The sequence below is a fragment of the Pyricularia pennisetigena genome, chromosome 6 (assembly GCF_004337985.1).
Source record: "Pyricularia pennisetigena strain Br36 chromosome 6, whole genome shotgun sequence".
NCBI lineage: Eukaryota > Fungi > Ascomycota > Sordariomycetes > Magnaporthales > Pyriculariaceae > Pyricularia > Pyricularia pennisetigena.
Window position 1 is genome coordinate 5,286,198 of NC_043744.1, and position 18,897 is coordinate 5,305,094.

The 18,897-nt window shown below is 51.7% G+C and overlaps 3 protein-coding genes across 3 annotated transcripts; 2 read left to right on the forward strand and 1 right to left on the reverse strand.

Annotated features, from left to right (window-relative positions):
• Positions 1-413: 413 nt before the first annotated feature.
• On the reverse strand, positions 414-3,949 carry PpBr36_05298 (uncharacterized protein; the record flags this gene model as incomplete). The annotated part of the gene is made up of 10 exons (XM_029892454.1): positions 414-454; positions 566-756; positions 825-929; positions 1,003-1,244; positions 1,300-1,747; positions 1,818-1,979; positions 2,048-2,296; positions 2,565-2,842; positions 2,899-3,081; positions 3,152-3,949. 10 exons carry the CDS (start codon positions 3,947-3,949, stop codon positions 414-416), a joined length of 2,697 nt encoding a protein of 898 aa, XP_029750230.1.
• Positions 3,950-8,475: 4,526 nt separating this feature from the next.
• PpBr36_05299 (uncharacterized protein) lies at positions 8,476-14,367 on the forward strand (the record flags this gene model as incomplete). The annotated part of the gene is made up of 4 exons (XM_029892455.1): positions 8,476-9,331; positions 9,488-9,974; positions 10,186-12,181; positions 12,322-14,367. Exons 1-4 carry the CDS (start codon positions 8,494-8,496, stop codon positions 14,365-14,367), a joined length of 5,367 nt encoding a protein of 1,788 aa, XP_029750231.1. The 5' UTR covers positions 8,476-8,493.
• Positions 14,368-17,286: 2,919 nt separating this feature from the next.
• On the forward strand, positions 17,287-18,773 carry PpBr36_05300 (uncharacterized protein; the record flags this gene model as incomplete). The annotated part of the gene is made up of 4 exons (XM_029892456.1): positions 17,287-17,322; positions 17,408-17,477; positions 17,548-18,372; positions 18,451-18,773. 4 exons carry the CDS (start codon positions 17,287-17,289, stop codon positions 18,771-18,773), a joined length of 1,254 nt encoding a protein of 417 aa, XP_029749359.1.
• Between the last annotated feature and the right edge of the window lie 124 nt (positions 18,774-18,897).

Below are 18,897 nucleotides of genomic sequence, written 5' to 3' on the forward strand. Positions count from 1 at the left end.
CGAGGTGCTGCGTGCTCAAGACGCGATAGCGCTGGGTTAGCGTTGAATGTCAATATCCACCCACACCTTGGCCCTGATCCATTCAAGACAACATGTTTCCAAAGCTAATATCGAATGAGATGATAGTCATAAAGTAAACCTCGGTCGTTTCAAAGAGGCCCATGGCTACACTGTAAAAGACACCTTACGGCAGAATGAAATATGATTGTCCTACAACTCTCTCAACCGCGCTCTTCACGGGTTCCTTAAATAAGTATAGTCATCGTACTTCTGTCAAGAAAAGCCGGCATACGCTTGATCTTGCTGGCCAGAGTGATTCCAAAAGCCCTGACGCTCGGCTTGGCCTGAACGTACCAATTCCACCTGACAAACAACGGTTGACAATGCCCTCATCTAAAAGCACGGGCTTTTATCTACCATTCTTCCTCCACAAGCTCCTCTTGCATCTCCCGTTCTGTTCCAACAAAGTAAGGCATCAGCAATCGTGGGATGATTTTGACATGAAGCAGAGGGAGTGATAAAAAAAAAAAAAAAAAAAAAAAAAAAAAAAAAAAAAAAGCCTTACGCCATAGCCTATTGGCTGATTCTGTTATAGCCCGCGCCTTGATCAGAAGCTTCTCCTTCACCTGTCTGTCATCGTGGGTGTTCAGGCGGATCTTGTTCGACTGAGCCTGCATGAGGATCGGGACAAGTTGTTCCGGGTCGGCATTGGCCACTGACGCAACTGACTTGAAGCCATTGTCCCAGAATACGCGGCTACGAAGACGGCGCCGCGAGGGTCAGCTACTGTACTCTTGGGATATTGTGAAAGGCAGGAGACGTACGCTGTTCGGCTTTTGATAAAGATAATCTTGGCCAGTGATAGTAAATCTGATTTCGCCCCCGCCTTAAGGCGATCCGAGAAATGGTCCAGCACGGAAGCCATAGCACTGCCCAGAGTAACCGTCAGCTTGTCAAGCGCCTCGAGGATGACACTAGTTAAACACAGTCGAGACTGCTTACCCCCAGCCCATATGCTCGCAAAACTTGATCATTCCCGCCGCAAAACCTTGGCAGTTTTGTGCCAGGTTTTGCACAGTGCCTCTGGGCACATCGTACTTTCTCGCGACGACATGCACAGGCATCTCGTTGCAGAGATCTCGCAGTTGCAAAGCCATATAAAAGCGGCGATAGACGCGGGCTAGCTCCTTCTCTTCATCTGTGACTTGCCTGAGCTGACCACCTTGTACCCTGTCTTGTATATTCTTGGTTAGCTCCAGTAACCTCAAAACTCATCAAGAAAATCAATGGCCGGGATACTTGCATCCTGTTGATGACTGTAGGCTTCAATCCCAAAAGTTTCAATACTCGAAGCCCGCTCTCGTCAAGGCCTTCCATCTCGTTCCAAAACACACGCCAGTTGATGTCTGAAGCAAACTCATGCACCGGAGTGAAGGTATATAGCACGTGCAGATCGCCATCCATGACAAACGCCTGTAATGCTTTTTTGAGCTCATTGTGAATGAAAGTGCCATCTTCTGGGTCCAAGGCCCCCGCGACGATGGCCTTACCGAGCTGGGTTGCTTGATATGTCTGAAAGTCTCCCATGGTAATAAACTTGAGTTTTTCGAGGTTCGCAAGACTCGTCTCGACATGCGTCTCGATCTCTTTTACATCCGCCGAGTGGTAAAGCAAGGTTTTGTGCATATAGTCATCTAGTGAAGAACGGCTAGTGGCCAACCGTATTGCTATCACCTCGAGAAGAGCTCTATATTGTTGTTAATTTTGCACGTACAAGAAGTGTTAACTGTATGGAACCAAGGAGGAAACAGACGCACCTTTGAATCCTTTGCCGATCTGTAGTCAAGGAACTCGCAACATGGGGTAGCTCTGCGTGCATTAGGCCCAGGACATTATCCAAATCTGAAGACTGGCAGCAGAGATATGTCTCGCCAACTTCGTCTTTACCCTTGCGGCCGGCTCTTCCTCGCATTTGCCGGCTGAGAAATATCCGGGTTAGCTTACAAGTATAGCCACATGCGATCTCAATGGAGTCAGAATCACATACAGCATCGAGGGACCGACAAGATCTCTTCCCATACGTGCACCATGGAGAATGACCCTTCGTGCAGGGAGATTGATGCCTGCTGCTAGACTGGCTGTAGCAATGCATATCTTCAAGATGCCACTGTCATATGCCTTTGCAACTAGGTCACGCTCTTCCGAGGTCAACCCGGCCTGGATGGATGAACTCAGAGACTGGTTGCAAAGAATGATGTCCAAAAATTCACGAGACGCATGGGTTAGACACTTACATCTGTATCACTGTTAGCAAGGGGCCTCAAGAGCATGGAGCAATAGTCTAGAAGGTTTAGGTCTCACGATGAAAAGCAACTCCATATGGAATAGTCTGCGACAGGACAGGGTCCAGCCCGCAGTTCAGACTGGCCAAATCCGCTAAGAGGTCTTTCCTCCTCTCCAAGATAGCGGGATCAATGTCGTTGATAGATGGCATTGTTCGACTGATCAAGAGTGCGTTGGACTCGCATATAGCTCGACTACTAGAGAAAACAAGCACTCCATACCCTAATGTGGCTGTCTCGTTGGCTAGAGCCACCACTGCGTTGAGGACCGGACTTGAGAGCTCCTTGTGGGTGGAACTCGCAACTTCTCGCATGGGATGGCTGGGCTTTTGTGATACCGGAGCAGTACCGTTCAGTTGACAGGCAGTTCTGAGAAGATTGCTCGTGGTCGCAGCAGAATATACTTTGCCATCGTACACCAAGTGCTCCTCTATCGGGATTGGACGGTATGCGGTTTCATAGTGGTGTCCACCCAGCCAAGTGGAAAGCAGTTTTGCATTCTGATTTTCATTAGAGTCGAAGCCTCACTTCATGGACGACAAGGACAAAGACTCACAGCCAAAGTAGCGCTCATTCCAACAATCTGAATTGGGTGATCTAGACAAAGAATTTTTGTGGATAGAAGCTCAAATAGATAGCCCCTATGGTCATCATCAATCATGTGCAGCTCATCCAGGACAGCAACCCTCAGTTGGTTGATTGAGCAGTCGTCAATCGCTGTGTTGACAAGTGCGTTCGCCTGGTGTTATAGTCAGAACCAGCAGTTACCGCATCGGCCATGTCACAAACAATAATCAGCAGCGGCTTACTTTCTCCAATGTGCACACACCAATGTCAAAATCGGCCCATTTCGGCTTGATGTTGATTCCGCCAAAGAAGCCAACAACACGGATAGTATCCTCGTCAGCACGCCTACGCCAAATGCTTTCCTTGCCCTTGCTCCTGGCATCTGCATTTGGGTTCTCACGAACCATGCCCTGGACCACTTGACGAAGCCAGGCGACTTTCTCCTGGACAAGAGCAACATATGGCAGTACCAGCAATGCCTTTGCACCAGGTTCTGTAGTGACTTGTTTAAGCATAAGGACATCGGCGACGAGCGACTTGCCACCGCCGGTCGGCGCTGTGTAAACTAAATTCTTCTCGCCACGGAGTAGACCTGGCCCGAGCAAGCATTGTTTCTGCCAGGGATAGATGGAGTGGATGCCAAGGGAAGCAAAGTTCAGAACCAACTGGTTTGGTAGGGCATAGGCTGGATGAGAGAGCGAAAGCAATGGATCAGCCGTAGATGTCGGCGTCGCTTGGAATTGGCGACGTTGGGAGTACTCGGATACGATATCTTTGGTGCCATGTTCCAGGGTAGTTATTTTACTCGCAGTGAGCCGGGGCGGCTCTCGGGGCAGAGCCGGAACCTGCCGAGGGCGGGCATTGTTCTGACCCTGGTTTGAGGGTGGAGGTGGCCTTGAGAGTCCTGAATGGCCAGCTGTGCTAGTCTGGTCGTGACTGCGCTTGTGGCCTGCAACAGTGACAGTGGCTTGATAAGTTTGTTGACGTTCCTTGGCGGCCTCGAAGGTTGTTTTGTGCCAAACGCCAAGATTGTTTGACATCCTTGTTCCAAGAGCAAAACAACGTCGTTCACGCTCTCCACGATTTGGAGAGTGTTACAGGAAAGCAATGCAATCAGCAAAATTATATCTTGAGACCATCTCAGGGTCGCTGACAGACTGAACAACTCCCCACGTCGATATCAAGATTACATGCATGGTATTGTTGTGACGCGACTTGAAAGGTGGCGTCCAGAGGCTCATTGACACCACACCAACCAGGCGCCCAGTCACGTGTACAACCCCCACCCGTCCGTTAATCCTAGCCCCTCTACAGGGGAGGGAGCAACCCCCGGTCAATTTGATCTTGACATCGATGCAGCCGGATACCGTTTCCCCCTGCGCACAGACAGGGGTCTGGGCACGTCGCTCACTCCGGCGGCAGGTCGCCTGCCGGCCTGCGATGAGATGGATGGCTGGGTCGGATTATCTCGATCCCGTCTTATATCAATCGTTACTCGACGTTGTTGGTTATTGTTCATCTCAACTTTTATTTGACTTCAAGTACTAATATGTAAATGTTTTCAGTTTGTGCCCCATGCCAATGTTTCCTAGTTAACCGTATTTATTCACCCACCCTGTTTGGTCGAAAACTGCAATTCGCTAGGCCTTGTTCTTGCGTCGATCGTCCTCATGCAAGACCCACTTCCACGTTGAGTTTAACTTCCCGACCGAGCCTGGCGTGTCATATTTGACGCTGGCTGGTGGCGGATTTTGTAGCTTAGTACAGCAGGGGCAAGCGCAAGAGCGCTTCCAATCTGGAATTCTACGGTAACGCGCAAACACACACTGCTGCATGACAGAATACTTTACCGACTTTTTTTTTTCTTTCTCTTTTTTTCCTCTCTCTCTCTCAGATCGAGCATCCAAGTATTCATGTCACGTGAAAGACAACAACAAACAAGTGTGATTTGACCGAGGGTGGTCCTCGGTATGCGCCTGGCGATTCAGTGTCCTGGACCGTCAGTTACATCTTGAACAAACAAGCTGATTGTAGCCTACAGTACAAAGATTCGAAGCGACTAGGGTTCCAAAAGAGGAGTCTGTTAGAAATAGACAGATTCGGATGGAAACGCTGACCCGACTGATATTTAGTGACTGCAATCATTGGTTTTCTTTTCTCTGCAGATGGCCTTTTTTTTTTTTTTTTTTTTTTTTTTTTTTTTTTTTTTTTTTTTTTTCATTATACAAAAAGTACTCAATTAACGATCTCAAAGATTGAGATGTTGTCGCGGGAAATCGCGTCATGGGGCCGGAAGGAAGTCTGCAGGCTTGGGTAGAAATAAATGAGAGCGGTCCGGTCCCACCCTCCCGTCACGTCACCACCTCAAGTCGAAAGGTGGTTCAGAACATGCACGTCGTACCCTCCGCATATCAAAAGTTAGGAGCCGAGGAATGAGGGACGCCGTACATTGATTGAGTATAATCTTAAAAATTACCGTATTTTCCCTCCTTCAGGAAACTCTAATATCACCCTGATCGTCATGGTCAATCGAATATTCCCCCGTCGCATTGTGGTGACAGGTATCACTGGTAGCAGGTTATATTTGGCTCCAAGCCAAATGCACCATACAACAGGCACAAAAACCCGTGGGGCCGAGAAAGGGTACAAGACCAATCCATTATAACTTGAAACAAAAGCCAACACAAGGGTGCTGCCGATCGAGAGTGCGTCATTTTGGCTCTCTTGCTAGGAGACGTGCAGATGCACGCACTACAGAAGGGTGTTGCCCCAAACATACAGGCAGGCGGGCGAGGGAGGGATCGATTGTGGAATTCGCCAGAGGAATGGCTGCTTGCGCTGCCCTGCATCGATGCCGTATACAAGATTTGCCGCTTTTGCATATTTGGAGTCAACATAAATAACCACAGCATGTAAACGATCCACTGCAGCTTGCTTGCTATCCGTGACTCGACATGTCGCCTCAGGTCACCTGAACGAAAGATGGCAAAAACCTCACTCGACCGAGAATGGGGCGTTTTGACGGTTCGTAGAATAAAAAGGACGAACAGGCGAGACTGGATCCTTCCTGACATCGTGACCCAGGCAAAGTGGGGATGCGTGGGATCACACATGTTGTTCTGTACGACTTATTTCCGTGATTTGGCGCACAATCCGGTCGTTCGATAACCGAAAATGGATTTTGTTTGTGTAGCCCGATTTCTTTTTGTGCCTTTAACAATGCTTATCGCTGCTAATTTGTCTGTGGCCTCACTCGTCGGCCAGTCTTAGTAAAGCACCATCCCAGACTGTTTTTGGCACATAGAGAATTAACCCGAGTTTATTTTTCTACGACAAGTCGGGGATCCATGACATTTGAGACTGGCAGGAAAGGTTTTCTCCGCACCCATGGGCTGCCCCATTCATTGTTACCAAAAGGGCCAACAGATAAACTGGAGATAGACGACGCGGTTTTTGCTTGCGCTGCACGACGGACGAAGAGAAAAAAAAAAAAAGTACCGAGCTACCAGGTAAGCAGCCAAGGCAACTAAGATACCTAGACTGACTGGTCCGACATGGTACAGTTGGTACGTTCGCAGTAAATTGTTTGTGCTGGGCATTTAAAAGTGGATCTCCAGTAAGATACGTGCAGGAAATAAATGGAGGGACGAGGGCAGGAGGCGAGATGACATGTCAACAACGTGCAAGTCCTCCGAGCAGACGAACTCTAATTGGAGGGCGTGCCAGGAAAACTGCAGAGCACGACGAAGAACTCGGCGTAAACTCGAAGCTTGTCTTCCTGGCCTAGTTGTGGCGAGGGAAGGAGCACATTACCATAAAATAACATCATTTTGGCTCCCAGATCTCAATTGCGTGATGGTCTCACAGTTCTCCGGGTGCCGATAGCATGTCTTGTCTTGTCCTTTATACGACGACTTTTCTCCCTTGATTACCTCGAGGCTGCTGCAGCCTGGGCAGGATGATCCGTACCTGCTGCTCAGATCTGATAAAGTGTGGGTGGTTGCCTCGAGTCGGGTGGTTGTTTTGTTGCACCGCTAAAGTATTTCTGACGGTAAGAGAAAGGCTGATGGCTTAGCAGCCGTGCCACGCTTAAATTCCTGGGTCGTTTAGTCCAATACAGCCGGCCTCCACATCGCGGGACATGATGGAATCATGATTGCTTTGGAAAGCTCCGATCGCTTAGTGATAACTGTCAAAGAAAACGGGTTTCTCCGTACTTGAGAGAAAATAAAGAAATTCAAGCAAAGACAAAAATAGCATGCAAGGTAAAGAGGGGAAATGGGATCCAAGCAACGAATATCCAAGAAGTGATGGAGTTGGTCAACAAAGCACAGTAATAGATTCAGCTTGACTAAGTGGACAGACAGGTGCAATGCGCCGCACAATCGGGCATGCTAATGTATCTCTGGGGTAGCCACCCATGATGCAGGGTCTGGGCTTTGGGCTGTTTTTGCTGGCTGTGCAAGGGAACACGCCGAGAGGCATCCCTGCTGGCTACTTCGACGATACTACGCACCGCAGAGCCTGCAGAGAAAAAAAAAAAAGCTGTAGCTGGCGGTCCCATACACCGGACCCATATATTCGAAGCTAGCTCACTCAATCGATTGGACAAGGGTGTGGGGTCCCACCCAGGGACTGATGTAGGAAGTGCAAAAAAATGGACGAGCCTTGCGGGCGCCGCCAGCCCTTGTTGCTTTCTGCGTGCCGGCAAGCCAGCCAGCCAGTACGGGACGTCTCCAGTTGGGTTTGGTCTTCCATGTCTCTTTCTTGTCTTGGGGGCGTGTGGTCCCAGTCCATCATATCCGCCTTTCTGGGACATGCATCCATCGACCATCTTTCTCTAAATCCTTTCTTCGCGGCACTCCATCTCTTTCCTCATTTTCCACTTTTCCGCCTTCCAAGAGTTCAGTCATTGTGCACTCACTCCCGTCCCACGCGCCCCCGACGAAGGACATTTTTGCTTCCCTCTCGGCAGCAAGCAAGCGAGGCAGCCAGTCCCTCTACATGATCGGATTACCAGCCCGGTTTGGGTTCCCAGCGCCACAACGCTTGTAACTCGCGCGAAAGGGTTGGCCTTCAAACTCGATTCCTCATAACATTTGCTCGTGCAGATCTAACTGACCGGGCATCTCGGGGGGACACGCACACCCGCCCACTTCCTAACTTCTTTGTCAATCGCCCATATATCTCCTTTTCCTATTCCATTCCCCCCCACACATTTCAAACCTTGCACCTTTCTCACCCATTTCGACATAAACTGGGTCCGACTTTCTTTCCTTCCCTCCTTGTTACCCAACTTTTTGCGTTTTGAGAACCTTTGATTTCCATCCGTACTCATCAATCTCTTCTGGCATGCATCAACCGCCACACGCTCACCTGAACCCGGGAGTCTCATCACTGTCTACGTCGCGCATCGCGGCCTGCCCAGAGCAGTTGTATTCTGCTTCTAGCGGCTGCGCCGCCTACCTTTCCTTCCAATAGTTGTTTCTCTGCATTGGAAGGCGAAACTTGATCGACCCGGCCTCTGGGTCTCACTTGGGACCTTATAAACAACGCCACGTCCAGTACATTCTGCCTGGTTGTCATGGCTCAGAAGGGTTCAGGTGGCTCAGATGCCGCAACACCTAATACTACGACGACGTCGGCCACCAAAGGCACCGCTGAGAGCAAGCAATCTTCTAATGCACCCTCATCCGGTCCATCGACGTCGTCGTCGTCATCTGCATCGGTTCTGCCCAAAATGTCAGATCCCGGTCCACCACAAGCCATGGGAAGTCCAGCGTCAGAATCGACGACAAAGTCGACTTCGACTGCCAAGGACGCGACGGCCGGAACAACGGCATCTCCTTATGGCACGCGATCCCGCAACAGGGGCGGCAACTCTCGTCCCAATTACGCAGAGGACAAAGACATGGATATGGACATTTTTGAGCAGTTGCATCCTCAGAAGCGGGATGACGACAGCAAGAAGACGTCGCGCCAAATAGCATCTTCGTCAGCCACCAACACTGGCGACACACACAACACACCTCCGCCACCACCTCGCACCACCAACGGGTCGTCGTCCAGAAAGCCGTTGCCCATGGACAACAAGCAGTCCCAGGCTGCAGCCGCCAAAGAGTCATCGTCAAATGCTAACCAGGCAACCGGCGCTGGATCAACTGGATCCACCCAGACCACCTCGAAAAAGCGAAAAGCTGCTTCACAAACTAGCAGTAATCAGCCACCAGCGGCGGAATCGACGCACGTGCCATCCAACGCCAAGAAGCCCAGTAATAATAATCACAACAGCAACGCTGCATCGAGCCACGGCGCCGACAAGGGATATGCTGCTACTAATTTGCTCACTTTCGAAAACTGTGGCGCGCGGCCCAAGGATGGCAAATTGATTGCTGACGATGGCACATATCTTGAAGTCAATGGTATACATATTTTCTATATTTTTTGGTTTCGTTTTTCGCTTTCGTTTATCCCTATCATTTTTCTTTTCTATTTCTATTCAGCCTGCTTTGTTCGGCCATCTTGATTTTTGCCTCTTAGGTTTTTAGTTCACACCCGCTAACATGACTGCCCCTAAGACCATGTCTACCTGGTTTGCGAGCCCCCGGGCGAACCCTATTATCTCGCCAGGATTATGGAGTTTCTACACGCAAAGAACGACCCTTCGCAACCGGTAGATGCTTTGCGTGTAAATTGGTACTACCGTCCAAAAGATATTGCCCGTAAGGTGAACGATACTAGGGCGGTTTTTGCCACCATGCACTCGGACATTAGCCCTTTGACATCGCTCCGCGGGAAATGCACAATCAAGCACAAGGCAGAGATCAAGGGCAAGCTCGAGGAGTACCGCAAAAATCCGGATTGTTTCTGGTTCGAGAAACTCTACGACAGGTACATACAGAAAAACTACGAGGTGATCCCGACGTTTCAGATCATCAATGTGCCCGAAAAGGTCAAGAAAGTCCTCGATGAGAGGTGGAAATACATCCTGGTCGAACAGGGCCGGGGCAAGGAGCTCACCAGCGCCGTCAAGACGTGCAGAAGGTGCTCTGGCTATTGCGCAAGGTACGTGGTGTGGACCCCACTAAAATTAAAATTCCGTAACTCTTCGCCGGGACTGGGAACCTGTACCTCCACTACTGTGCACACGGGCGCAGTGTTGCAACGGCGCCCGGCTGAGTTGGCGTTCCCCTTTCTGATTGATCCGCCACTGATTGAATCGGGTGACTTATTGGGTTGATTGACTGACTTGCGCATGGGGCCGCCCCACCCACAGTAATGATTCTGTCGACTGCGCTGTATGTGAGCACACGTACCACATGAACTGTGTGCGACCACCCCTGCTCAAGAAGCCATCACGTGGCTTCGCCTGGTCCTGTGCCGCCTGCAGTAGAGCCCAGGAGCGCAAGCTGGAGGCTCGCAATACGCCAAATGTCAGCCTGGATCCAAATGCAGAGGCCGAGGAGGAGGAGTTTTTTGACGAGGAAGAGGAGGATGCTGGCCTCGACACCGGCCGCACCAGTCCCGCTGATGGCGCCAACGATATGCACATCCCTGCAACCGAGGAGCAGATGTATCACGCCAGCCTCTGGCCATATCGCTATCTGGGAATTCACTGCAAGGTTGAGGACGCCCTCGATTACGACGATCGAATATATCCCCGTGCATCGACTCGTGTTGGCCCGAGACATCAAGCGACGGTGCTCGACTGGCCCGGCCGACCTGTCCAATACGTCAAGGCTCCCGAAATCGAAATCAAAAAGACGGGTCGCAAAGATGGGAAGTTGAACAAGGAAGCGCAAGCTGCCCTCGAGGCCGAAAAAGTCGCCAAGGCCAAACGCCCCAAGTGGATCCAGGATGAGCCCCCTGGCTACGTGCCCCGGGGCGAGGACTACCCCAATGACGATCCCCGAAATACCGCTCAGCTCCACTGGAAACCCCCTGAGCTTGGACACCCGGAGGAATCAGGACGGGAAGATGCGCCTATTTCAGAAGCGGAGATTGACAAGTATATGGAGGAAGCGAAAGCAATGGCGCTGGATCTTGACCTCCCGGAGCACTCTACGAATTTGCTGGATCAGGCACTCCGACTTCTTTACGAACACGGCTACGATGTGGATCGTGCACTGGAAGAACTCCCCAAGCTGAGTAAGGAGGCTTTCGACGAACCTCAGCTCACGGCCGCCGAGCTCAAAAAGTTCGAGGAAGGCATCTCCAAGTTTGGCTCAGAGCTTTATAGCGTCAAGAAACACGTCAAGACGGTCAAACCAGGGACCCTCGTACGTTTCTACTACACATGGAAGAAGACGGAGCGCGGAAAGCAGGTGTGGGGCAACTACTCTGGCCGCAAGAGCAAGAAGGAGGCCAAGGAAGCCAAGAAAGCGGAGACAGCCTCGCAGAATAAAATGCAGGACGACGTCGCAGACGATCACGATGACTCAGCTTTCGACGCCGCCAAGGCCGCGGAAAAGAAACGGTCTTTCATTTGCAAATTCTGCAACACCAAGAACTCGCGACAGTGGAGACGCGCGCCAAATGCATCAGGGGCTTTGGTCACAGAGAGCGGGGGCAAAGGTGCCAACAAGGACAAGGGCGTCCAGTATGTTGTGGCATTATGCCGAAGGTGTGCTGAGCTCTGGCGCCGCTACGCCATTCAGTGGGAGGATGTCGACCAGCTCTACAGCAAGGTGGCACAGGCCGGCGGCCGAGCATGGAAGAAGAAGATAGATGAGGAGCTGCTCAAGGAGATCGTCGCCGCTGAGCAAAGAAGCAAGAACACGCCGAGCAGTAGTGGTGCGGCCACGCCGCCATCGAACACCACGCCCGCCCCCGTTTCCACTCAGCCAGCAGCTTCGGGTCAAGAACCGGCGCGGAAGAAACAGAAGATAACGCAGCCGCCCCAAGACAAGGATGTCGAAATGACTGGCACGGAGCCTGTCAGCACAACGACAACGGCACCCGCATCCAAGAAAAAGGAAAAAGCCAACATCGAAAAGGAGAAGGAGAAGGAGAAGGAAAAGGAGAAAGAGAAAGAGCCTGTCAAAGAAAAGAAGGAAGCGCCAGCTCCTCCCCCTGTTCCGGAGATACCCAAGCCGCGAACGATGCCATGCGCTATCTGTCGGCAGCTGGAACCTCTGGGCGACCAGCATCTTACGTGCAAAGAATGTCGCATGACGGTGCATCGGAACTGCTATGGCGTCGTCGACAATCGCAACCCTGGGAAGTGGGTGTGTGACATGTGCATTAACGACAGAAGTCCGCATGTCTCCATTGTCAGTGGTCCTAACTCAACCAGCATTCTTCCCCCATTGCGTCCCCTCCCATTCCGCCCTCGCCTCTTTGGTTCTCCGAATGGCTTTTGAGGACGGTGAAAGAGCTTTATATACTAACTATCAGCCTTGCTCTACGGCAGCATTACAAATGTGTCTTGTGTCCTGTTGAATATACCGAGCACGACTTTGTGGAACCGCCAAAGATATCTCACAAAAAGAAGACGGAAAAGGATCGCGAACGCGAGCGCCAAGAACGCGAGGCCGCCGTCAACGCTGCAGAATATTATCGGAAACGCCAGGAAGAGCTGAACCGCCCGGTCAACCCTCGGGAGCCGCTGAAGCGAACAGCCGACAACAATTGGGTCCATGTCACTTGCTCGGTGTGGACGCCTGAAGTCAAGTTTGGCAATGCCAAAGCTCTCGAGCCCAGCGAAGGCATCCCGTCTATCCCAAGATCCAGGTACTCTGAGGTTTGCGAGGTCTGCAAATCTACGGATGGTGCATGCACGAACTGTCCTCAGTGCAAGGCATCAGTACATGTCGAGTGCGCCCATCAGTCAGATGACTACGTCCTAGGTTTTGAGATCACTCCTGTAAAGGGATCACGGCGAGATCAACACAACATCGTGACTATTGGCGGTGAGAGCGGCTCCATGAGCGCATCTGTGTGGTGCAAGCTTCATGCACCGAAGAAGACGGTTGTGCATCAAATGTACGATGCGGTCGACGAAGCGGGAACGAATGCTTTGCAACTCTACGTGCAGAACTTCAAGAAGGCAGATCTTACTCTTACTGGCTGCGCACGAAAGGCCAACTTGATTAGCACTGCTGCGCGCATGTCCAACCCGATAGTGACGACAACTACGGCGGCGAATCGCAGAGCATCGACTACGACGGTTCCGACAACCACCCCTTCAGCAATGCACATCCACAGCCTCCTCAACGGGGATAGCCCTGGAGACCCCCACGACCTCGCAGTCCCAGGTGGCAAGATATGTATAACATGCGGAGTCGATGTCAGCCCTCGATGGTATCCCATCAGCGATACTCACGAGCGGGAGCTTGCAAACGGTCACTATGGTAGTCTCGGCACGGAGGCGCAGAAGTTTGCCGAGCAGCGACATTTCCAGTGTCACAAATGCAAGAAGCTCAACAAGCAACCCAAGTCTCATGTGCCGCCGCCGCCGCCGCCACAAGACCCTCCGCCGGTTGCTGCGAACACTATCAGTGCCCAAGGACCTGAAGCAACAGCACATTCGGCAGCTGTTATGACGAACGGCATAGATCACGGTCCTAATGGCGTTGACGCGATTCGTCGGGGCACACCACCTCTGACTAGCCCTCGCCAGCCAGAACACGATCATATACCGGGGAGGCCCAGTCCGTACCTATGGCAATCCGGACTTCAGGCTCCGCATCCGACCGGCTTGGCGCACCCTCCGGTCCCCATACAGGGCCCGCCACCGCCAATGCAGGCACCCCCTCTACAGCCGCCGCCGATAGCTCCGCCACCAATGGCACGTAGCATGTCAGGCCGCGGTCAATCTGGTGTACAGCCTCCAGTGCCGGTACCACCCTCCCAAGCATATCAACCGTTGCCACCGCCGCCTCCGCCTCATTCGGCAGCATCTGGCCCATACGGCGATTGGCATCGGACCACCCATCACGGACCTCCAATGAACGGTGGTCCTCCGTCACGTGCATCGCGAATTTCCCCGATCATACCGCCGTTGGCGCCACCAGCTCTTCGTCCACCATCTCTCCACCATTCGCCTCATGCTCCTCATGCGCACCTGACCAACGGACACATGGTCAACGGCGCGGGTGCACCAGGAAGACGATTAAGCGGGCCGCCGCCGCCGCCATCGCGGGAGGGTCAGGCCCCGTACATGGGAAGCTATCATTCTCCGGCCCCATACCATAGTCCAGCGCCGCACCAAAGCAACGGGACAATCGTGCCGCCTCGTATAGATCACGCATTTGCGTCAGTTCTCAACCCTCCGAGAGCATATGGGAACAGCGGTAGCGTGCAACCGCCTGCGCATATGGGCACTGTGGCTAGGGACGCTCCTCTCTCTAGGGATGGACCACTTCTTCCCCAGCCGCCGCCACCGGCTAGGGCACCTGAGACGAGACCTGCAACAGGTGCCAGCGCCAGCCCTTCGTTGCGAAATCTACTGTCTTGACTTGTTGCTCCGGCGGGGCATGTATAGTAATGTGGGTGGCCAGAATAATGAGATGGTCAGGGTCTAAACATAGGCAATATCAAGACAAGCGCCGTTAATAACTACAGGGCTACTGGTCGTATTACGTTAGGCTGGCAGTTGGGATAGTAATTGGTGGAGTGTTTTTCAACTCTCACTTTTTTTCTAGCGTTTTCTGTATCTTTTCGCATCGAGTTGGGAGCGGGTGTACTTTTTTTTGTCTCTTTTTAGCGAAGAGGTCCATCTCGACACAAAAAAGTTCGTTATGGGATGCCTCAGCCGTCGCTGTCGCGTCAGATTCACCCAATAGTTGGGGAATTTTGTAGGAGAAAAATAAAATAGTTCAGACATGAAGAGATGTTCCCGCATGCACTAAAGTGATCAAGAATGCGATCCTTCCGGAATCCGACGAGATGGGTGTCATTATTCTGAGGCCTAGGCTTATAGTATTTGCAATGGTTGACATTGCCCGTCACATAACATGCAATTCCCCGACGAGATGTCCAAACATCCGGACCGGGTCGTGACGATTGGCAGTTACTGCTCAGTTGCTACTGAAGAGAGTGCACTTGTCGTAAATTCTACTCTGTGCCTTTGTCTGAATAATCAACAAATTGAAATTCAAAAAGCCGATATGATGGTTCCGAGTTGAATCAAGCAAACACTTGAGCCAAACACGACCACGAAATTTAGGGCGAAGCGGTCGGTCTACATGCTACCGCCACCGACCGACTATGCACCACAGGAGTCTAGGCTAAGAATCAAATTTTGTGACTAAATTAGTTCCGGGCTATGTATAACATGGGACTTGAATTGTTTAGCACCGGCAACCGGGTTATTGGGGTCCCAAATTTGGGGTATGATGGTGGCCTTGATTTGTGCATGGGAGCTGTTTGTGGAAGTAGTTGCTAGATGGTTCTAGATAGAGCCCGAAGAGTGAGTAATCCTAAGCTTTATTTCTTTTTGGGACCAAGATGGCAGCTACGGGCACATTTTGTTCGAGTTCGGTTCGTAACATGTGCATGGTGGCCAGGCCAATCGTTCTTCGATCCTTCCGACCGATACGAAAGAGAACTTTTTTTTCTTCTTCTTTGCTCGGGGGGCATGAACTTGAGAGATTGTGTTCAAATCCAACGATTATACTCCAGATCTTAGTTTGGTACATGACACGAACAGAGATAGCAAGATGAACTTTTTTCGGTTTTCATATAACGGGCATGACGGCAACTCCGCCCATCCCGGTTTCTAAATTAACCAGGGAGATTGCGTGGGAGATCCCTCGAGTCAAGGTTGGCGAAAGGTCCCTGATTTTTTTTTTTTTTCCCCTCGGACGATTTGACTTCTCTTGATCAACGCGCCATCATGCAGGCAGTAACCGCTGGTTGGGTAAGAAGTTGGAGAAGGAAATCCAGGATTGTTTATCTGGGTGGGCGGGGCAGGGGTTCAGGAAGAAAGGAGGTTTTATTTTTCTTCCTGTTTTTCTTCAGCGCAAGTATGAGGCGTTGTAACATGGAGTTTGATCGCAACAAAGGAGAAGAAAAAAGCCAAAAACAAATAAACATAGTTGATCTTGTTGGGGCTGACCGCCATGTGATTTCCCATCCCATACTCGGCGTGGCTTGCCTTGTTGGATCGTGGGACAGCCCAGATGCGTTTACCTATGTGACTAGCTGCGCACCCATATTGTGTGCATGGTATGGTAACGGAGTACAAATCATAATAATTACGTAGGTGCCACAAAGAGGATGTAGACGAATAAATCTGTAGACTACCCAAACTAGGTAGTAATAAAATCACTACTCCCTACATTGCAGAGTCAAGCATAGTTACTACCCTGCCTGCCTTACCTGCCAAGCTGCCCAACTTCGAACAAGAGGAAGTGGGCAGGGCTGGCCAATCACGGACCCGGTTTACAAACACGGCGCTTTGTGGTGGCCCCGCATGTGTTAGCACAGTTACGGCGAAGTCTCTAGAAAACTCCCCCACAGACGGCGGCTGCGAATGTAGCTGTGCTAACAGCTGCGGCCCCACAAGTCCAAAAGATTCCATGGCTTTCCATCGGAGGGGCTGACTTTTTGGCAAAGGGCGGACCTTCCGATTTGTGAGGCAAGCCATGAACTGGATTGGGGGGAAATCGAGACTGAAAAATCCTATCAGCCTCCCTTTTCCCTTCAGCGGGTGATAAGTGACATACAAATTTCTAGTTTGGCCGAAATTACTTCTACGTTGCCTGCCTGTTTGAAGCATTTACCTTCATACTTCTTTTTGAAGCCTCCCGATACTTTCTCCTACTGGAAAAAATCAAAGCCCCTAACTGAACACAAAGTTCGGCAGCCCATCGGAAACTATTGTAAAGCAGCAAGCCACAGAAAACCTTCCCAGTCACGTACTGAGAGAAGAGGTACGTGCGAAGCCACCAGTGCCAGCCAAGCGCAGTTGAGTTGTCGGCTGCGGTGTGGTTGTTATTTTTCTTTCCACCTACCCACTCCAAGGCGACCAACCATCAAAACCCCACCACCACCACTGCCACCAACATTGGATCGTCTTTCTGCAGAACAACAATTTTGTCCTGCGGGTGACTTGTTATTTGCGGTTNNCCCCCCCCCCCCCCCCATTCGGACCTTGATCATCTTTTTGGACTTTGTTACGAGCATCAGCTTACGCACCGGTCTTTCTTCTTTTTTCATCAACAGATCAAAGCGACTGATAAACTCGAGCACACGATCAGAACTTGATTTAACATCGCACAGTCGGAGACGCATCTACGAACCACCACGTTCCACGAGGTCAAAGCTCTGACCGACGAGTCTCAGCAGCCCTCATCTCGAGGCGCAAGCCCATAAAAAAACACCTTTTCCTTGTTGTCGACACTAGGTCTGCACTTGCTGCATCACAGACACCATGGTCAAAGAAACCAAACTCTACGAAACCCTGGGTGTATGTTTACCTATATTTAGTACATGGATTCGCCAATACGATTGCAGCCGCTCGTTGAGAACACTCTGCTAAATATCTGCTTCAGGTTTCACCCGATGCCACAGAACAGCAGCTCAAGAAGGCCTACAAGGTGAATGCGCTCAAGTTCCACCCAGGTAAGCCGAAACCCCGCTGCACTTACCTTCCAAATGATTAGTGGTCTTGTCTGCTGACACGCTGGGGCAGACAAGAACGCCAATAACCCTGAGGCCGAGCAAAAATTCAAGGAGGTTTCACACGCATATGAGATTCTCAGCGATCCTCAGAAGAGGCAAGTCTACGACCAATATGGTGAGGCTGGCTTGGACGGTAGCGGTGGTGGCGGTGGCATGGCGGCCGAGGACTTGTTCGCCCAATTCTTTGGTGGCGGCGGCTTTGGCGGCGGCCTAGGCGGCATGTTCGGAGGAGGAGCACAACGGGGACCGCCAAAGGCCCGCACCATCCACCACACTCACAAGGTCTCGCTCGAGGACATATTCCGCGGCAAGATCTCCAAGCTCGCCCTGCAGCGGTCCATTCTCTGCCCCAAGTGTGACGGTCGCGGAGGCAAGGAGGGTGCCGTCAGGCGCTGCCACGGTTGCGATGGCCACGGTATGAAGACCATGATGCGCCAGATGGGTCCCATGATCCAGCGCTTCCAGACTGCCTGCCCCGACTGCAACGGCGAGGGAGAGATCATCAACCCCAAGGACAGGTGCAAGGGCTGCAATGGCAAGAAGACCATTGTGGACCGGAAGGTGCTCCATGTGCACGTCGACCGTGGAGTTAGGAGCGGCACGCGGATCGAGTTCAAGGGCGAGGGTGACCAAGCGCCTGGTCTGGAGGCCGGTGACGTTGTGTTTGAGATTGAGCAGAAGCCGCACCCGCGGTTTACCCGGAAGGAGGATGACCTCCTGTACAATGCCGACATTGAGCTTGTCACCGCATTGGCCGGTGGTACCATCTACGTCGAGCACCTGGATGACAGGTGGCTCAGCATCGAGATCCTGCCTGGAGAGGCCATTGCACCAGGTAAGATATGCTTCATGGAAGTCACGGGGTGAGGGGGACAAACACCATACGGTTTACTGACTCGTCAAAACAAAACAGGGGCCGTCAAGATGGTACGTGGCCAGGGTATGCCTTCTCCCCGCCACCACGACATGGGCAACCTTTACATCCAGTTCAATGTCAAGTTCCCCGAGAAGAACTGGACCCAGGACCCGGCAGCATTTGAGGCTCTCAGCAAGTTGCTGCCAGCGCCGTCTCTGCAGACCATTCCCCCGCCAGACGCTATGACCGAGCCCGTCGACTTGGAAGATCCCGATGGACAGGCTGGAGCTAGGGCTTTCGGCTCCGGTCCCATGTCCGAGGAAGACGACGAGGATGGACACCCCCATGGTGCTGAGCGTGTCCAGTGCGCATCTCAGTAAGCACATCGGCGTGGTTAACGTCTGATACGGCGGACATAGTCGAGGAGTTCTGAGCTCCTAATGAAATGGTCTTATCACTACATGACTGCTTGAGAGCTTATCATCTATGTCGCTTCAAGCTCTG